The 19,814-nt window shown below is 36.8% G+C and overlaps 1 protein-coding gene across 2 annotated transcripts in view; it reads left to right on the top strand.

Annotated features, from left to right (window-relative positions):
• Window positions 1-478: 478 nt before the first annotated feature.
• LOC121429310 (ZZ-type zinc finger-containing protein 3-like) overlaps window positions 479-19,814 on the top strand; it is a 37,563-nt gene continuing 18,227 nt past the window's right edge. The window contains exons 1-11 of one of the 2 annotated variants that reach the window (XM_041626315.1): window positions 479-584; window positions 4,094-5,992; window positions 8,025-8,163; window positions 9,474-9,615; window positions 11,337-11,416; window positions 13,313-13,393; window positions 14,607-14,708; window positions 15,466-15,564; window positions 15,728-15,871; window positions 16,838-16,933; window positions 18,009-18,136. In XM_041626315.1, the coding sequence (XP_041482249.1) occupies window positions 4,128-5,992; window positions 8,025-8,163; window positions 9,474-9,615; window positions 11,337-11,416; window positions 13,313-13,393; window positions 14,607-14,708; window positions 15,466-15,564; window positions 15,728-15,871; window positions 16,838-16,933; window positions 18,009-18,136 (2,876 nt within the window). In that variant the 5' untranslated portion in view covers window positions 479-584; window positions 4,094-4,127. Of the gene's footprint in view, window positions 585-4,093; window positions 5,993-8,024; window positions 8,164-9,473; window positions 9,616-11,336; window positions 11,417-13,312; window positions 13,394-14,606; window positions 14,709-15,465; window positions 15,565-15,727; window positions 15,872-16,837; window positions 16,934-18,004; window positions 18,137-19,814 lie in introns of both variants that reach the window. The other variant, XM_041626316.1, reaches the window with a different exon arrangement.

Raw genomic sequence — 19,814 nt, forward strand, 5'->3', positions numbered from 1 at the left:
CCTTTTTTCCGATGTTGCTACAATTTAGCGGATATCATATCTAAAATCACATATCCCTTTAATTTTTCTTAGATTTACCCAAGATTTTGCCAATAATTCGTTTTCTATCTACGTTCCAAGCACTTTCTATATCCTGCAATTTCCCAGAAACTCTCTTAACTTTTTTTTTCAAGTAAGTTTCTTTTCTGTGTCCACCATATTCTTGAGGACTCCATGATGCCCTTTTCAATTTCATCTTGACACACATCTCCTCATCATGGAGTTTGTTAGTGAAGTGTGATCAACCGCCTGAACGTTGTTTAATGATCGATGCCGGATCGATGCCCTCGGCCCCCCATCTGAAATTAGCAGTTTTTCGTCCAAGAAAAAATTTAACAAGCAAAAAAAAGAAAGAAAAAACAAACAACAAAAAAGTTCTTGACTTTCCAGGGGCCGAGCCAGCAGTGCTCCTATCTCCCCGCTTTTTTTTTGATTTTGGAGATTCTCTGACATATTCAAGAGGTCACACAGGGTTCCGGAATTCTGCTGATTGGATAACACAGATTTCGATATATTAGAGAAACTTCAATGTAAGAGAACTCACGGTAAGAGATGAACCAACCTGCCTATGATATGAGTTATGACCTTAATATCTACAAAAATAGAACAAAAATGTGTAATTAGATTCTACATAGGGCCTAGCCTACATGCCAATCACTGAGCGGCCGCCAATGTTCAGTTCAGTCCCACTCGCTCAAATATATGTCAGTGGGTCGGAGTATGTGTTGGTGTGACCTTAATTCGCGCATTAGTTTTTACCTAATTTTGCGCACGGTCGAAATTTCTAATTAATATCTTGACAAACTGATAACACCAACAGAAAGAGCGATTTCAAATTACTCAGTCTATTGATTTTTGTGAAGGTATAAAGGTCTCTATTTATGAAAATATTGGCAAAACAGCCGGCAGCAAATTTTGTCACCTTAGTTTTGGAGTTTTGCATCCGCTCCGACTCCGAGAAAACTTGATCTTCTCGACAAGCAGAGGTGTCCAAATAAGTAAGTAAAATATGGAACCAACAGAATTTATTGCAATTTAACCTCCATCTGATATAATTATCTTACCTTTTAATGTCTGCTTGATTTCTTTACTAAAAGCTTTGTAAAACGATTGTGCACAAATTAAGGTCACTCTTTTTTTATAACACTTTTTCAGCCGAGCGTGCACACGTTGATCGCCATGGAATTTTGAGATCACGATACGGGCGAAATCCTTGACCTTTATAATTCCATAAAGCTAATTTTACTTTAGGATTTCGCCTTCTCCAAGGCTCCACATTAACTTTTTTGGTGGTGGCCCGTTCGGGGCCACCAAAACCTTCAAATAACTTTTTTTGGTGGCCCGATATTTAAGTTTGGTGGCCCGAAAAATATAAAGAAAAACATTAATTACAAACGAATAAAACAAACTTCTGAAATATTAATTCTGCAGCCACTACCACTAAGTTACTTTCACTTTGTACATCTTGTGTGTTATTTTGCTTTGCTAATTGATTTGTGGTAATATTGTTCTATCATTGTAAATAGAACAATTGTTCTATCATTGTAGAGGTGCCGTGGTCAAAGGCTCCTGGCTATACATGGAAAGTACGGGTTTCGATCCGCGGCCGCGGCACCTATGCCCGTGAGCAAAGCATTTAATCTACAATGCTCTTTTATCTTGCTCTCAAATAAATGGAAATGCTATGCATTATTGGTAACTAGGTGTGTACTTGTTTTTTTAAAAAAAAATATGACATGATTGAAAGAGAATAGAAGAATTGTATTGTTCCCAGGTTGTGTGGACTTTTTTTTTTAAATCTCTGTATAGACACACACTCGGATAGATGTACATAACAATGATTTTTCCTTTCTTCCATTTTGAATCCTAAAACCTAGATTATGCAGGCCCCAAATCTAGTTTATTTTCTCTTTTCCAGCATATAACGGGAGAAAATCACACAAAAATATGCTGCAAAAATAGAGCAATGCATAAAAAGAGGGAAAAAAACAATAATAATTTTTTGAATAGTTTATTAAAAAAGAAAACAAAAATAATATAATAAATAAGTGTAATAAAACAAAAGAAAAAATGAAGAAAGAAAAAAACAGAACAGGGGGAAAAAGAAAAATTTGGACAAAATTCATTATTTCAAAATTTCACTATTTTTCCACTATTGTGAGTCAAATTTTGTAATAAATATCTGTCTATGCATTAGATGTGTAAAGTTTGTGTTTGTTGCATATCTTCTTTTACTAGAATCGTGCAGATATGCGTATGCGCAGACAAGGGGGACTGCACAGACTTAGGGGAACTTGCCATATTAATATATTGAACTAACATCACTTTATAAGGCAGTAAAGCCTTTGTTTACTTAATTACGGTAACCCAGCAGCAGGGAGCTCTGGCCCAAGAAGCAGGCAAGAGCCCAGGACTTGTCAGTGTAATACTAGGCAGACATATAATCTTCAAAATGGGGTAGAATGGGGTTGCATAAATAACACTCCAAATAAAAGGGGATAAAATAAGTTGTGCACTTACCTTGATTTTGTATGGATGATGTTCTATCGTGGCTCAGAATCTTGACATCGAGGCACAAACTGGACCCTCGTAAAAAGAAAAAGCTCTGTCTTGTTCGTTCTCTTTCTGTCAAAATTGAAAACAAAATGGCCGATCGATACAGAGAACAAACGAGATAGAGGTCTATCTTTTCCTATTTTTGAGGGTCCAGTTTGTGCCTCGATGTCAGGATTCTGTATCCCGCTAGACCTTCTTCCATATGGAGGTAAATGCATAATTCAATTTTTCCCCTTTCATTTGGAGTGCTATTGCGACTCCATTCTACCCCATTTTGGAGAGTACATGTATATGTCTGCGTAGTATTACATGGGCGAGTCCTGGGTTCCTTCGATGGATGAATAAAACATGTTTGCAAGTAATGTGTTTCACATGGCGCACCGTAGTAAATGGGTGACACAAAAGGCGGTTCTTGTAAAGACCCTTTTGTGCAATCGGCCTCTGGAGGCTCCTGGAGATTAAAAATCAATGTAGGCTTACTCTTTACGGAGCCTGGGGATGGATTGCACTGGCCCACGCAAACCATGTCCGCTTTCTTATGTTATTACATAAAATCATATTGTTTCCAATTTTTCATACTTGTGTGAATAATATGTCTCCCTTATAATGAAATAATAATATAATAATATAGGATATTTATATTGCGCACATATCCACCTTGTTAGGTGCTCAATGCGCTGCTATATTACCCGGCTAAGCTAGGCGTTCATAGCACACACAGCTTCTTAAGGAATTACTTCCTACCGGTACCCATTTACCTCACCTGGGTCGAGTGCAGCACATCGTGGATCAGTTTCTTGCTGAAGGAAATTACGCCATGGCTGGGATTCGAACCCACGACCCTCTGTTTCAAAGTCCGAAGACTAATCCACTGGGCCACAATGCTCCACGAAATGAAATAAGTAGTAGCAATATCTATCTCATGCAATGAAAAAATTTGAATAAACCTAATTTCATATAATAAAATACAAAAGAACAAGTGGGGATTAGACATCAGCCCACCTAATGAATATTCATGACGGCTGTTTTCACAACTTTAAAATTCAATTACTTTGTTATCCGATTTTGATGAAATTTTCGACATTTTGCTCAGTGAATTCTACCCTATTTGTTAAGCTATAAAATTCTCTTGGATGCCTGGCACTGGCCAAAAAACAACAACTGCATTTAAACATTGTCTTGAAACATGCCTGCAGATGATACAATTTACATAAAGATAATCAGTCCACATAAGTATGTAATTGAATTCTGACTTTTCCCTATGAAATTCTATACCTGAAGGTTTTTGGGAAGTGCAAGAAAAATTTGCCTGTGGTTACACTGCTATCTTGACTTTTGTCATGGAAAATAATTGTGCAATCATTTGGTCAGTCGACAGCCACTTAATTATCCAGCTGACTGATCTTCCCAAGGATCTGTGTATTAGCTACTTAATCAATGGATTTCTTTCATACTTTCCTTACACTGTTACTTCTTATTTACATATTTTTTGTTGCAGGTTTCATGCTTGGTTTGGAATAGAGAGTGTCATCATGAGAAGATCAACAAGATCCTCATCAGGACGACCTATGAGTCCTGATGCAGAACAATTGCAAGAGCATCAAGAGAAGCACACAAGATCTAGGAAACCATCTGGGCAACCAGTCCATCCAGACATAGAGCTGTTTCAAGGATCCGAAGAGAGAGCCACACGATCAAGGAAACCTTCCGAAGATCTTGTTGTCCTGGAGCTGCCTCGGATCACAAGAACCGGAAGGCGCAGTGGAAGTGGAAAGTCCCCAGATCCCCCCAAATCATCTGCAAGGGGTGGAAAAAGTGGTGAAAGTGGACAAAGGCATGACAAAAGAGGATTGTCCCCTGCAGAAGAACCTGCGGGAGAAACATCAACTAAGAGAAGGAGGCGATCAGGCCGTCTGGCAGAAGGAGATGGTGAAAAAGACAAACAGGAGGTGCAGGAAAATGATGAGGAAGATGCCAGTGATATAAAAGAAAAAGCACCGGAAAAGAAAGGGAAATCCCCCCGATTAAAGAAGCAGGATGTTAACCTTAAAGAGAAAGGTGCTAAGGATGGAGATTCAAAGGAGAAAGAGGACAAAGACGTGAAAGCTAAGAAGGATAAGAATAAAGACCCCAAGGAGCAAAAGAATGTTGAAGATAGCACAGCCTCATCAAAAGAGCCGAGTGGTACCTCATCTCGGAGGAGAACCCGCTCTGGACGACAAGGAACTGATGGAGATGAAGAATCTAATACTCTCTCACTTCCACAAGTTTTGCAGGACTCAAAACCTGATCATCCGAAGAAGGCTACTGAAGACATTCATACAGAGGAACCAGCATCAAAACACCAAAAAAGCAAAGACCATGGTAGATCTTCATCCAAGATTGGACAAGACAAGGAAAAAAGAGACACCTCTAAACTTCGAAGTCCACCAAGAAGTCCAGAGAAAAGCAAGAAAGTTGAGACTGCCAAAGTTGAACTCCCCAAAATCAGTTTAGATCTTGGGGAACTTACAGTGAAGACCTCAAGCAAGCCCTCACCTCGGGGTGCTCTTAGTCCGCCTCTCCGAATGAGTCCCAGAAGGGCTAGACAGCCAAGTGGACAGAAGTCTTGTGATGATTCTGAATCTACAGAGAGTAAAAACACTCAGGACAAAATCTCTAGTGAAGAAATTGCACCTTCAACATCTCCAGGCCACCAAGCACAAGGTCAGCCAGATGTACCAGAAAAAGATAAAATAAAGGATAAACCAGATAAGACAAAGAAATCTGCATCTGCGTGTAGGGATATATCTAAAGAATTTGATGATTCCAAGGAAAAAACACATTCGCCAAAGAAATCTTCCAGATCTAAGAAAGAAGAAGATATTCTTTCCCAAAAAGAGGAATATATGTGCAATGATCAAGAAAAGTCCAGCCCATCCAAATCACACAAGAAAAGTCGCAATCATACAAAATCTCCAAGAGAAAGCCCTGCAAGCTCTCCTCGGAAAGGACTCCGATCAGGAAAGGCCCCTGAAGCAGATGGCACTCTTGATCCCAATATGGCCCAAGAGCTTGACCAGGTGAATGTTGTTACCATGGAGATAAGTTCAGTCCCTCCACCACTGACCACAGATGCATGCACATCCCAGGAGATCAGAACAGAGAAAGAAAATGACTCACAAGAAGTGAATCATGCACCTATTGCCAGTCAGTTGCTTGCTACAGAAAAGCAGACCAAGGAGAGCGACAATGTGAAAGAGATCTCTGATGAAGTGGCTGCTAAGATTAGGGAATGGAGGGTGCAGGAAGAAGAAAGTGTTGGTTTTCAGGGAGAGGAGTGGTATGCAGAAGAAGTGGATGAAGGTGAACCATTTTACTATGAATCTGATCACATGGCACTTAAAGGAAACAAAGAGTAAGTATCTGGGCAATCAAATTCTGGGTTTTCATGATGCAATATTATCTTATTTTATTAATCTCACTGTCTTTCCTATTGAGGGGGGGGGATACCCTTAAAGTGATGCCGTCCTTCTATGCCATCTTAAGTCAAGAGGTTCTAGAGATTAGACCCAATAGGTTCAAGTAGTTAACTTGCACTTCATGTCTGGACACAGGTGACATAATGAAGGAGTGACAACTCAAATTCTTTCATGGGCATATGTTGGTCCTGAAAAGAACCACCCAAATTCAATGTTTCGACAAGTGAGTTGTCGTCTTCAGAGAAGAAAGACAACAAGAACTCATCTGTCAAAACGTCAAGTTGGTTGGTCCATTTCAGGATCAACATATGCCCATAAAAGTATACACGGTGTACCTTGAAATCCACTGCACTCTTTTTCTTTGCTATGGAAACCTTCAGAAGTTATGGCAAATAAGATGTCTTTACAAGGATAAAAACTGTACTGTACTCTTCCCAAGAAATCGCATGTTACCCAAACATGGCATGAAAATCCAATGAAATAATGTAAGCAGCTCACGTCTGTACCTTGACTGTGTCTTCATATGTACCATGTGTTTGTTTTTGTCTCACCTGCATAGCAGAGTGAGACTATAGGCTCCGCTTTTCCGACGGCGGCGGCGTCAACATCAAATCTTAACCTAAGGTTAAGTTTTTGAAATGACATCATAACTTAGAAAGTATATGGACCTAGTTCATGAAACTTTGCCATAAGGTTAATCAAGTATTACTGAACATCCTGCCTGAGTTTCATGTCACATGACCAAGGTCAAAGGTCATTTAGGGTCAATGAACTTAGACCATGTTGGGGGAATCAACATCAAAATCTTAACCTGAGGTTAAGTTTTTGAAATGTCATCATAACTTAGAAAATATATGGACCTAGTTCATTAAACTTGGACATTAAACTTGTGGAGCGTTGTGGCCCAGTGGATTAGTCTCCGGACTTTGAAACAGAGGGTCGTGGGTTCAAATCCCAGCCATGGCGTAATATTCTTCAGCAAGAAATTCATCCACTGTGTGCTGCACTCGACCCAGGTGATGTAAATGGGTACCGGCAGGAAGTAATTCCTCAAAAAGCTGTGTGCGCCTTAATCGGTTGCCTAGCTTAGCCGGGGTAATAATAATAGCAGTGCCTTTTTAAAGCGCCATGAGCACCGAAAGGTGGACCAGTGCGCTATATAAGTAGCCACCATTATTATTATTATTATTATTACATAAGCTTAATCAAGTATCACCAAACATCCTGCATGAGTTTCACGTCACATGACCAAGGTCAAGTCATTTAGGGTCAATGAACTTTGGCCGATTTGGGGGTATCTGTTGAATTTCAATCAAAACTTTAAAAGTTTTTGGATCTGATTCATGAAACCTGGGCACAATAGTAATCAAGTATCACTGAACATCCTGTGCAAGTTTCAGGTCACATGATCAAGGTCAAAGGTAATTTGGGGTCAATGAACTTCGGCCGAATTGGGGGTATTTGTTGATTTACCATCGCATCTTTAAAAGTATGTTGGTCTAGTTCATAAAACTTGGACATAAGAGTGATCAAGTATCACTGAATATCCTGTGCGCATTTTGGGTCACATGACCAAGGTCAAAGGTCAATGAACTTTGGCAATAATGGGGGTATCTGTTGAATTACCATCATAACTTTGCAAGTTTATTGATCTGACTTTTGAAACTTGGACATAAGAGTAATCAAGTATCACTGAATATCCTGTGCAAGTGTCAGGTCACATTATCAAGGTCAAAGGTCATGTGAGGTCAATGGACTTTGGCCACATTGGGGGTATTTGTTGAATTACCATCCTATCTCTGTAAAGTGTATTGGTCTAGATCATAAAACGTGGAAATAAGAGTAACCAAGTATCACTGAACATCTTGTGTGAGTTATAGTAGTTTTCAAAGTCAGCACTGCTGCTATGTTGAATCGCGTGATGCAGATGAGACAGCCAGAGCCATTCCACTTTTCTTTGACTTGTAGTTACAGGATGCTCCTGCGTACCATCACTACCCTAGAAGCACAGAGGAAACAGGCTGTCAAGGATCTAGACAAACTGGTCACAGCTCAGCGAGAAGCACTTCGAAACCCCCTTAAATTTGTTCACAAATTGCAGAAAAAGGTAAGGCTACAATATTCTTATAGTTCTTTTCATCAATTGTAGAGCAAGGTGTTAACAGAACAAGAGCATGGCTGTCTTTTTAGTATGGATCCTGCAAGCATCTTTCCTTTGCTTCTCTTCTCATATCACAAAACGAGGGGATTGCAGAGAAGTAACTTTTTCAAATAGGATTGGGACAAAATATACTGCTTTGCCAATGTTTGCTAGGAATAATAATCAAAGTTGTTGAACATTCAATATTCCTGGATTATCAGAAATTACAAAAAAGTTTAACCTGTTTTAAACATGACCTAAAAGTGGTCACACGTACATGTAATGAGCAAGCTGGCTCGGTTGAGTGTACCAGTACAACGCTTATGACATACACATCAACACAGCTGAATGATGCATGGTCGCCTGCGTGGCCATCATTAATGTGTCTTCAATGAGTTGCAATGTTTAGATTTCATTTAATTTTAAGCATACATGTAAATATTGTTTGTATCTTGCTCTTTGTTGTCAATTATCAAAGATTATAGTCATGCAAATCAGTCATCAACATTTGGCCAATAGTCAAATAGTATTAACAGTACATGTAGTATTTGGTTGCCTATCGATGGTATGCTAGTCAAATGCATTGATTGTTCAAGTTTTACTACAGGCACTTTTTTACAGAAGTTGCAGCATAGGAAACATCTGAGAAGATTACACTACATTATATTTATTGCTTAAATTTACAAATAAAGGTTTTTATTTAATGGGGCTTTTACTTCTGCTCTTTCTTAACGCACCCAAATTAGAATATTGCACATTGCCGATATGCAATAATGCATACCAAAAGAAAAAAGTGTAATTGGATCTGATCCAGTTTGTGTTCATATTGTTCTACTACATGATGGATGTTGACTTCATTACCAATGAATCATAGATTAATCATCCTTCAGAACTCTGTAACATATGGTGACCATAATGATGGAGGGGGAGGGGCTTTCAATGGGTTATGTAATGAACCATGTATGTAGCTATGTCAGAGCATACTCTGGAATAGACATACAAACCCTCCAGATTGAAAGTACAATGAAGAACAAATATCTGAACCAGCAGGTGTAAAAAGACAGTGTGTTCTTGAAGGGGGGCTTCATCCATTGATTAGTCATATTCTGAGTATGTATATCATGTAAAATCCCAGTATAAATTTCCTTGTGGATGAAAATGATTTGAATTGGTGTAAATAAAGTGTCTGGTGTTTTCATCTATTATAGACAATAGATGTACAACTAAAAGAAATAATTTTCTTAATCTGGCTCTTATGTATCTATCTTAATACACAGGATTCTTTGCACTTGCCATCACCTCAGCGTATTGTTCTACTCCCAGAGATCCCATGGGGGCGCTATCTAGGTCATGCGGATAGTAAGGAGCTCATTCAAGGGCTGTCACAGACACAAACAAGGGCTAGCTTGAAACAAAAAGGTAATGATAATAATGTTTATTTACATTAAGCCCAGCTCTTTTGAGCCGTTCTCCCTGCAGGCCATTTATTACATATGTTATTGTCTTCTCTGCTTTTCTTCGTACTCGCACAGAACCTCTCCAACTGCAGCTCCATTGTCTGCCCATGAGACAGAAGATAGCCTTCAAAATTTTTCTGCTAGTTTTCAAGTCTTTAAATCAATAAAGTCTGGAATACATTGATAACATCCTAATTTGTCTCTCTCAAGTTCGTACTAATTCATCTTCATCATAGTGGCTCATTCAGCACCTTCCTAAAAGACGAGAAGGTGAAACATTCTTCCCTGTGGTTGCTGCAAAGCTATGGAATCACCTCCCTGCTACTGTGAAGACAGCCTCTGTTGAGCAATTCAGAAAACTATTAAATATAATCTATTGTTAAAGAGGACAATGAATTGCATGGACTATTAAAGCTTACCATTCTGAGGTGTTTTATTGAATATTATAGAATGGATGAGAAAATCCCTGCAATCTGATTGGTTGAGAACTATGCAAGAATTTTTACTGGGCTGCATGAACGATATCCCGATAATCAAAACGATATCCACTGTAAACAAGCTATCGTCCAAAAAGGTCATTGTGATGTCATCGTGCATGTACTGTTACACTTGTTTACGTCAAAATTTTGGATTTTCGATCAAGGCAGAATGAATCAAATGAATCATGCGTCCGGTAAATTGAATTTACGGGACGCATGAAATTATCATGCATCCGGTAAATCATTATTTTTTGTGGTTTATTCAATGATTTTTATCCATTCTATAAAACAGATGATGCATGGGTTTCTTTCGTGGGTCAGTGGAACTGTGTGCACGCGGTAACTTTGGCATTATGGTCTAAACCATGCCAAAGTTACCTTGTGCACACAGTTCCTACTGACCCTCTCTAACCCATGCATCATTTGTATACATGTAAGTGCCCATGAGAAAATGTCTTGAATCGCTTTGTATCCATTTCTTGAATGACCAATAAATTTTACTTTTCTTTTGATACAGATATTAGCAGAAGAAACAGTATTTGAGGGATATGTTGAAGGTCAAGTCCACCCCAACAAAAAGTTGATTGAAATAAAGGGGAAAAATAAAACAAGCATAACACTGAAAGTCTCATCAAATTCGGATGTAAAATAAGAGTTATATTTATAAGTTTCGCTTAATTTCACAAAAAGTTATATGCACATCCTGATGGTAGGTATGCAAATAAGGCAACCGATGATGCAGGCCACTCACTATTTCTTTTGTATTCTGTTGTATGGAATATTTCAATTTTCTCGTCATTGTCATGAGAAACAAAGTTTTATTCCTTCTTGAACATGTGGAATTACCATTGTTGAACATTTTCTGGCTCAACCAAGAGGTTCCTTGTAAAATCTGTGGAAATTGAAATATAATTCAAACAATGAAAAACAAATGAAATTGTGAGTGACATCATCAACTCTCATTTGCATATCACCGAGTTGTGCATTTGTAACTGTTTTGTGAAGAATAGGCAAAACTTGAAAATGTCATTACTTTCTTATTTGACATCATATTTTGATGAAGTTTTTAACGTTATTCTTGTTTGATTTTTCTCTATTGATTCAAATCAAGTTTTTCCTGGGGTGGACTTGCCCTTTAATCTTTATAAACATGAATAAGAGTGAGTAGAGATGTTAAGAAATAATGTGTTTTGGTTTGTTCTAGATTCAACAGAGGACTCTGGAGCAGGACCAAGTTCATCCTCAGGACCAAAAGAAGACCAGACCTTAGAAGATGATGAGAAGGTATGAAATACAACCTTGGGAATCTAATCTTGCCTGTCCGAGGTGTCAGGGTTGGGAGGTCACATAGAGTTTACGGAAACTCAGAACTCCAAAATGTTTGGAAACATTGCAATCATCACCCCAATGCCTGTCAGATTCCAATACTTACTGCTTCAAAATTCTCGACACTTCCAAAACAGATTTTCAACTCAAAATAAAAGAAGGGCTCTTTATCAAATGGAGAAAACCCCAATTCAAGCAACAGATGAACAATTATCAAATAAGGCTTTCGGTTTAATCAACCCACTCAAACGGACCTATCACTGACATAATTTTTACTTGCACTCTTGTTTAAATTCACCCTGTTCCACATACCATTGTATTCTTCTACCTACTTTCTTGAAATTAACCTTTATATCCCAAAGGTTTAAATACCACTTACTCTGTTCTATGATTTTAGGCTGATGATGTGATGTGAACCTCAAAACAGTTTCTGTTTAATAAAATGTTATGATCTTATTCTTTACTTTTGTCTTTAAGGTGATATTGTGTCGGTTTTTTTTAAATCTTACAAAAGTGTCAACATGGACACAATATCATTCAGGTAGTCTCATCTGCTTTTGTAAAAAATGCTTGACTATATACCAAATCTAGCATTTAGGAATACAATGGCCGTATTCTGAAATCCAGTATTACTTAGACTACAATATAACTCCGTGCTAAAGTAGTGGGAAGCCCTAAGTTTCATGTTTACATTGTCTGATCTTTAATTATTCTTTATTGGTAAAGACAGGTGTCTTATTAATCAAATTTTCAGACAATCTTTAATGATTTGGGTGTTAAATGGGCTGATAAATGGAACCTCAACTGTCAAATCATTGTGTGACAACTGGCTCTCCATTGTTAAAGAATAACAAGAGCAGAATAAGGGCCCTCTATGTTCATGATTAAGATTATGAGACTAGTAAAATGGGAAACTTTCCCAATGTTATGCTTCATATTTTCAATTTTGCAGCTGTTAAAACTCATACATTGTACATTACATGTACATCACTTGAGCATGATCTGACAGATGCAGTGATGTGTTATGTACCATATTCAACTTGGAATTCTAGTGCAATTTGTAATTTAGACCAAACCACTTACGATTAGACTCTCCTGATCTTGGTAGATTTGTGAATGCTAGGTCAAAGGTCACAGAGCTTTCATTCTCCTTCTCTTGATGAAGCAAAAAAAAATTATGGAGAATTGATTTTAAAGTAGCTGATGTATGCAGGATATACACAGAAGTAGGAATGATTTTATATGATCTGGGGGCTCATTGTTGAATGAGTTGTGCCAACATCCTTATCGTTAGCTCATTACAAATGCAGGCTTTATAAATTGGTCGATCATTAAGTTGAATTTGATTGCAATTCTTTCTGTTACATAGAAGTATTGTGGCTCAGTGGATAAGTCTCTATCCCATGGCATTCACTTCCTTTGGCAAGTCATTTATCTACATTTGCCACTCTCCACCCAGGTGTACTAAATGGGTACCCAGTAGGAAGGAATTCCTTGAATGCTTGAGCACCTAATCATGGTAGTCATGCTAAAGCCAGGGTAATAGTGTGAAGCGCCTAGAAACATTTGTATTAACTGCTATATAAAGTTGAATTTGATTTCAACTCTTTCTGCTATATGCTATAGGTGCCAATATTTCCTCAGTCTTTCTCACATAATTATTTCCATGCCAGAAGTATTTCTTTAACTTATTTCAGTGGATAATGTTATACTGATTCAGTATAATATAAATTCAACATGAACAAACAGGCCCATATGTTTCTGATGTACCATGGATGGAGGCACTACTGTCAACATGGTGTACTGTGACACAACTACATTCATTAATTTTTACCTTAATTAATTTGTCTTTAGATGAAGAGTGTGATCCGTGGTCGTCTATGGGATGAATCAAAACCAGACACCTTCAATCGCCTTTGGACAGTCGGAGAACAGGTATGTTGTGAATTTGTTGATTAATTGGATTAACTGTTTATAAAATGTTCATCTGGTACACAAAAATGTGTGGGCTTAGTGTGGAATGGTAAGGAAAAAGTAGTGGTGTTCATGTGATGATTGACAGTAGCCAGCAACAATAGACAGATTACTAGCATGAAAACCAGGCACTGTGTAACAAATGAATCTCTTCTGGATGAGATTTCACGGACTGACACGCTGCCCATACTACCACATTTACGTCAAGTCAGCGCTAGTCTGAAGAAGCCTGCAGAAATAAGTTGGGAAAGCTCACAAGGTAAAAACAAATTTGTGAAGAGATGGAAATTTGTTTTATTTTAGTTATACCAATGAGATGAATCTCTTTATGGATGAGATCCTGGTGGATCAATTGATAACAGGATGTGACTATTGCGTTTGAAAGAAACCACTTATCAACCCGAGCAAAAATACCAGTAGTCCATTCTGTAATCCATTACCATTTTCTAACTTTAACTGCTGTTCTCACGCTTAAAGGATGGCTGGATCATACGAAAAGCATGAAAGGATTTTTTTTTACATCAAAGCCATTACTTTTTCCATAAAGCCTACCAATTTTTGAATTTTGAATGATTTTCAAGAACAGTTGAACAACTCAAGATAAGGTTGGTAGTTTTGTAGTGTGGAAGTGTGTCATTTCTCAACAAATATGAATGAGGATTAAATCCATGTATGGCATGTAATAAATTCCCATTTCATAATGGTTGATGATGATGGATGGTTGATGATGAAATTAATGTATGTCTTGCCTGCATAGCAGTGCAAGACTATAGGCGCTGCATTCATGATGGCGAAGGCAGCAGCAGCGTTGTCAGTATTGAAGTCTTAACCAAGGTTAAGTTTTTAAATGTCATCATAACTTAGAAAGTATTTAGCCTCATTCCTTTAAATTTGGACCTACAAGTAATCAACAATTTCTGGGCCGTATTTCATAAAGTTGCAACTGTTATAACTTTGCCATTATGGCAACTATCATGGCAACAGGGCTCGGGAGCCAATCATAATCAAGGTTACCATAATAGTTGCCATAATGGCAAAGTTACAACAAATGCAACTCTTAATGAAATGGCCCCAGGTTAATTTACAAGAATTCCGGGTCACAAGCTGTGTACCTTTCTACTTTTCTGCCTCTTTTTTTTGTGTGTGTGTTCTTGTTGGGATTTTTATGGAACAGAAGCGCTTAGAGGACCTTCTTCTCAAGTACCCATCTGAGGAAGTTGAAGCAAGGAGATGGGAGAAGATTGCAAAGGATCTTGGCAATAGGACCCGCCATCAGGTTAGATATAGCATTATTATATGACACCTAGATAGATCCTTGTGGTTTGATTGGTTGTTTGATATCGTTCATTCAGCCCATTTTGTAATGATGTCATCAATCGTGCAATTTTGGATCCATACGATTTTTCCATTGCACGCGCGCACCGAGACTGCTGCAGCTGCAGGCACCAGCATGCAGTTCACATGTTGTATGAAGTAACAATCAACAGACCGAATTGCACTGCATGAGCATGTTTTGCATCAAAATTGCTAAAGCCAACTGCATTGACCTATGTGTCCTGCATCATTGGTGCCAATTTCACACCCATTTTGTTTCATGGCAGTGTTCCCACAGATTTTGATGTTGACAACATTTGAAATGCTTCCATAATAGTGATAATAATAATAATAATAGGCATTGTGTCAATACATTAGACCATACCAATGATGCTCCCATTAGTCTGAGATGTGAATGGGAGACAAGATTCATTTATTATTGATCCATGATAAAATAATTATTATAATTATATATTTACAAATATATAAAGTAAATCCCCAGAAAATACTTGTTGTGTCTAGCAATTATACTAGTATAGCCTGAAAATCTTTTTTCTATTAAACATGCAATAAACCTTTACTTTTCAATACCTAAAATACACGTATCATCTAAAGTTGTAAAAAAATATTGTGTTGGTTCAGGATGAATATTTGATTTTTTTTTAAATCCATATTGTATCAATGTTGTTAAATCAATAATGCTTTGTACCCTTAATCAGGTTGCCAGCAGAGTACAAAAGTATTTCATCAAACTTGGGAAAGCAGGGCTGCCTATTCCAGGTCGAATGCCCAACATGGCAACTTACACAAATAAGAAAGTAAGTATCTGAAAATTGTTTTCTTTTGAACCTTTAAAAAATGTGCAAGAAGTATGAGAGTGTGCATTTTAATATTGTTGCATTTTGTTTTAGGAATTTTACAAATTCAATATTCTTTTTCATATATTTTTTTTTTCTCTTATTCTTTTTTAAATACTTGTAGCCTTCTCAGCGTCGCTTCATTAACCCTTACAACAGGCTTACATTGGCGCCCTCGACATTCCTTCAGTCTCTCCGAGCTCCTGTTCTAATGAATGAAGATGATGCTTTGGACTATGATCTGGACTATGATGCTGATTCCATAATGGTAACATTGAAATCCTTAGCTTCCAATTTTAGGTTAAAGGGTGATGGGACTCTAATGAACAAAATTTATTCATGTTATACTTTACAGAATTCTTGATTTTGATATTAGAGCTCGCTAATTTACTCTAATTTATTTGCAGCGTTGACAATGAGACACAAGAAATAAGATAGTGTTAATGATAATAATGCTATTAACAATAATAAAATGCTGATACTAATAATGACAATGATAAAATCTACCAAAAAAAAGGCTAAATAATATGTTGCAATCATACCCTCAGGTTGTGAAGCTCACATCTTTTAACCCTAAAATCTTATATATCCTGTACAAAGTTCGTACAAAATCTGTTTCATCTAAAATTCTTAAATGAGTGGTTATTCTCACTTTTATTGACAACAGTCATTTGATTTGATGCTATTTATGACTGAAGTAGTGTCCCTGATGAATGTTGTTGAAAAAACAATAAGAATAAAAGATGAAAAAACAAAGAAATACATAAAAAATGTAAAAAAAAATTAAAATACATGAGAAAATGATTTTGAAAGCAGAATTTTTATTTTCACCAAAAATTTGCTTTCTAGGAGCTTTATTTAGTGAATTAGAGCAAAAAGTATGATTTTATTAATAAATTAGCATTCATTCATATTTAAAAAAATATGAAATTTTTTCAATTTACCTATGCAATGGCATAGATCATTTCATTCCCTACCTTTGTGCAAATTTTTGTTGCTATAGCGCAATCTAAGATTTTAAAGGGGGTCCTAAAAGGCATTTAAGGCACCACCCCCCCCCCCAGGACTATAAGCTCACAGAGCAGCCCAGGTAAGTAAGGGTTAAAACATTGATACAGGTGGTATCAATTGCTTTTTCTAATTACAATCATTCCCTTTTCTAGATTAATCTTTTTTGTGTAGATTTTGACATGCTCGCTATGGAATAATAATCCTTTTTTTTTCTTGCTTGTAGGAAGAGGATGATATCCCTAGTGAGCTGAAAGATTCAGAAGAGTATAAAGAGTTAGTAAGACTCAAGAAATTAAGAAATGCCACACTCAAACAACAGGTAAGTATATCAGTCATAAGATCTTATCTTTTCCTCTTGTAATAATGATAATATTTTTTACATAAGTCTTGTAGGAATTAATTATTTCTTGAGTGCAAGAAGACCCAGCATCAAAGCTATCATTCCCTAAATACAGTAGGTTGGTGTGTCACATGTGTATTGTCCAAATTACATCTGAAACCATAAACTAGTATAGGCCAGCCACACTCTCATCTAAGAACATGAACATGTATAAACTGCCGTGGAAGTGGTTTATGCTACACCATGTAGTAAAGTCCTGGGGCCCGTCTTACAAAGAGTTGCGATTGATCCGATCACATGCAACTATGGAAAGCCAGCAAAGTCAACATATAACATGCATGTTTGTTCAAAAAAAAAATTCTAGATAAAAAAATGTTTATCCATAAATTCATTGATTTCTTGAAAATTTGGTGTGTTCTTCTTTGTTAACAAAGGACATTTTGCAAATTTTCTGTAAAAAAATATGACACGGATGGATTTCCAGTGTTACGATTGATTGGATCAATCATAACTCTTTGTAAGACGGGGCCCTTTTAGAATGGAGATAAAAGTTGATAGAAATAAAAGTGAAATGGAAAGGCGAGAAAGTAGAGGTTGGGAAGTAGAGTATTCTTTTTGAGTGAATGTAGTCCTTAAAAGGACTGTAAACCAGAAGGAGTGGAAAGGAGAGTAGTTGGCAGGGTGAGAGGCTTGAGTGGATGAGAGAAGGCTGGTTTGAGTCAGCGAATAGAGTTGTATAGCAGGAGAGGAGAAAAGATGGTCCGTCTTCAGGAGTGGGATTCCTACTATAGGATTTAACTCAGACTTTTTGATTTTGAACCTTAGGGAATATATGAGATGATGTGTTTATAAACCTTTGGGGAAATAAGAGATGATATGTTTATGTACCTTATGGAATATAAAGTGATAATATGCCATTAGCTCATTTTTTCTATGGTTCTGAGTCATGTGAGGTGATTATTAGAGATATTATTAGAATATTATGTTTGGTCAAACTTTCAGATTACCCATATCATATGTGCTTAAATCATATTTTTCCTTTTATTTTTCACAGACGGATATGAGCCATGTTGGCTATAGCTGTGATGGCTGTGGTGTTTCACCCATCGTCGGTGTGAGGTGGCATTGTGTGAACTGTCCCATGGACATATCCACAGACCTGTGTCAAAACTGTGTGAATGAGTGAGTATTTGTAGGTCTGTTCACATTGCTATAATCTCTGTTGTTACTTCAATTTTAAGTTGAGTAATTCACTTGGAGTACAGATGGTGAGCCACACTACCGTTGTACAAAGATTTATTATACAAATTTTTTTATCACATTATTTTGGTAAGTGGAGTCTAATAAATGATAATTTGACATTCTTCATAGCATACAGAGATAATGATTATGGATTGTTTTCACAATTAAACCTTGGATTAAATGCAGACTAAACAAAGACTTTTATTTATACTTCTATAGACTTTGTGTCTTATTTTTCCTACATAATATTGACAAAAAATATTACCAAAAAAATTCATGAAATTGATTTTGTACGGGTGTCATCATTTGTCTTCTCTTCTTAAAACAGTTTAATGTAGGAGATAAATGTTCAATGCATGATTGACATGATTTTTTAATGGTCAATTGGGACTGGCATGCAATAAATAATATAATATTTGAAAATATTAAAAGCAGAGATTGAATTAATCCAATGCTACAAATGCCTTAGATTTTTTTTTTACTTGCATCAATGGCTCTCTCTCATTGGCCTTGAAGATTACTTGTTCCATTTAAATCTTTTCCTTTTTGTTCTGTAATGTACAAAATTGCTTTAAAATCAAGTAAAGTGAAGGCCTGATATAGTAGAGTATGCTGTGGGTGTTATTTTCTTAATCAGTACATGATAATAATGATGAAAATACCAGGCTTTGAGGAAGCTTAGCAAGAATTGGACTGCCAATTACTATTTTTTTGACCAGCGTGTTGAAGAGGTTGCACGACCTGCGATGTCAATGATGATATAGAGCATTATTACATCATTGACATCATGGTACAGCAAATTTTCTTCATGGGCGCTTTCAGAGCTACCAAGTCTCATGCATTATGCGTGAGACTCAAGCATTTTGGACTCTTGTTCATCCCCTCAAATCTCTGTCTCACGCAACTCTCACAGCCTATCCCCATATACATTGTACACAATGTCTGTGATCTCACTCAGATTCACAGAAAATCTCATGCATAGCTGGTCTTTGAACTTGGCATCTCTGCGCTTTGTTTCAACAGCATTGCTAGAATTTGTTTGGTCACATGATTCTATTTGAACAAATCCCTTTATAGGATTTCATTTATGTTGGATATAATGATAATAATATTCAGTTCTTGTGTGGTGCTTATCATTTATCATCTCTATGTGCTTCTAAAAATACTTGGATATTGTTCCCCTTGGTTTAGCCTGGCAAGTCTTTTACAGCATACAGCATTTCAAGGAATAAATTCCTGCCAGATACCCATTTTCCTAGTGCAACACCCACAATCCTCTGTTTTAAAGGGGAAGTTCACCCTGACAAAAAGTTTATTGTAAAAATAGCAGAAAAAATAATAAAAAATATTGCCGAAGGTTTGAGAAAATTTCATCAAATAATTAAAAAGTTATTAGAATTTCAATTATTTGATTTGTGACGTCATATGCGAGCAGCATTCCTACATAGCGAATGGTAAAAAATCAAAGAAATTTCATTTTCTCAGAAAATTGAAAATGGTTGTCACTGTAACTTTTGTATATCAATAGACAAATCATTTCACCCCCGATCATGAATAGAAAACAAAATTAAGTCATCAGGAACCATGCAAAATTTGAAATTCATGCATTTTATATTAC

This window comes from Lytechinus variegatus, chromosome 15 (assembly GCF_018143015.1).
Source record: "Lytechinus variegatus isolate NC3 chromosome 15, Lvar_3.0, whole genome shotgun sequence".
NCBI lineage: Eukaryota > Metazoa > Echinodermata > Echinoidea > Temnopleuroida > Toxopneustidae > Lytechinus > Lytechinus variegatus.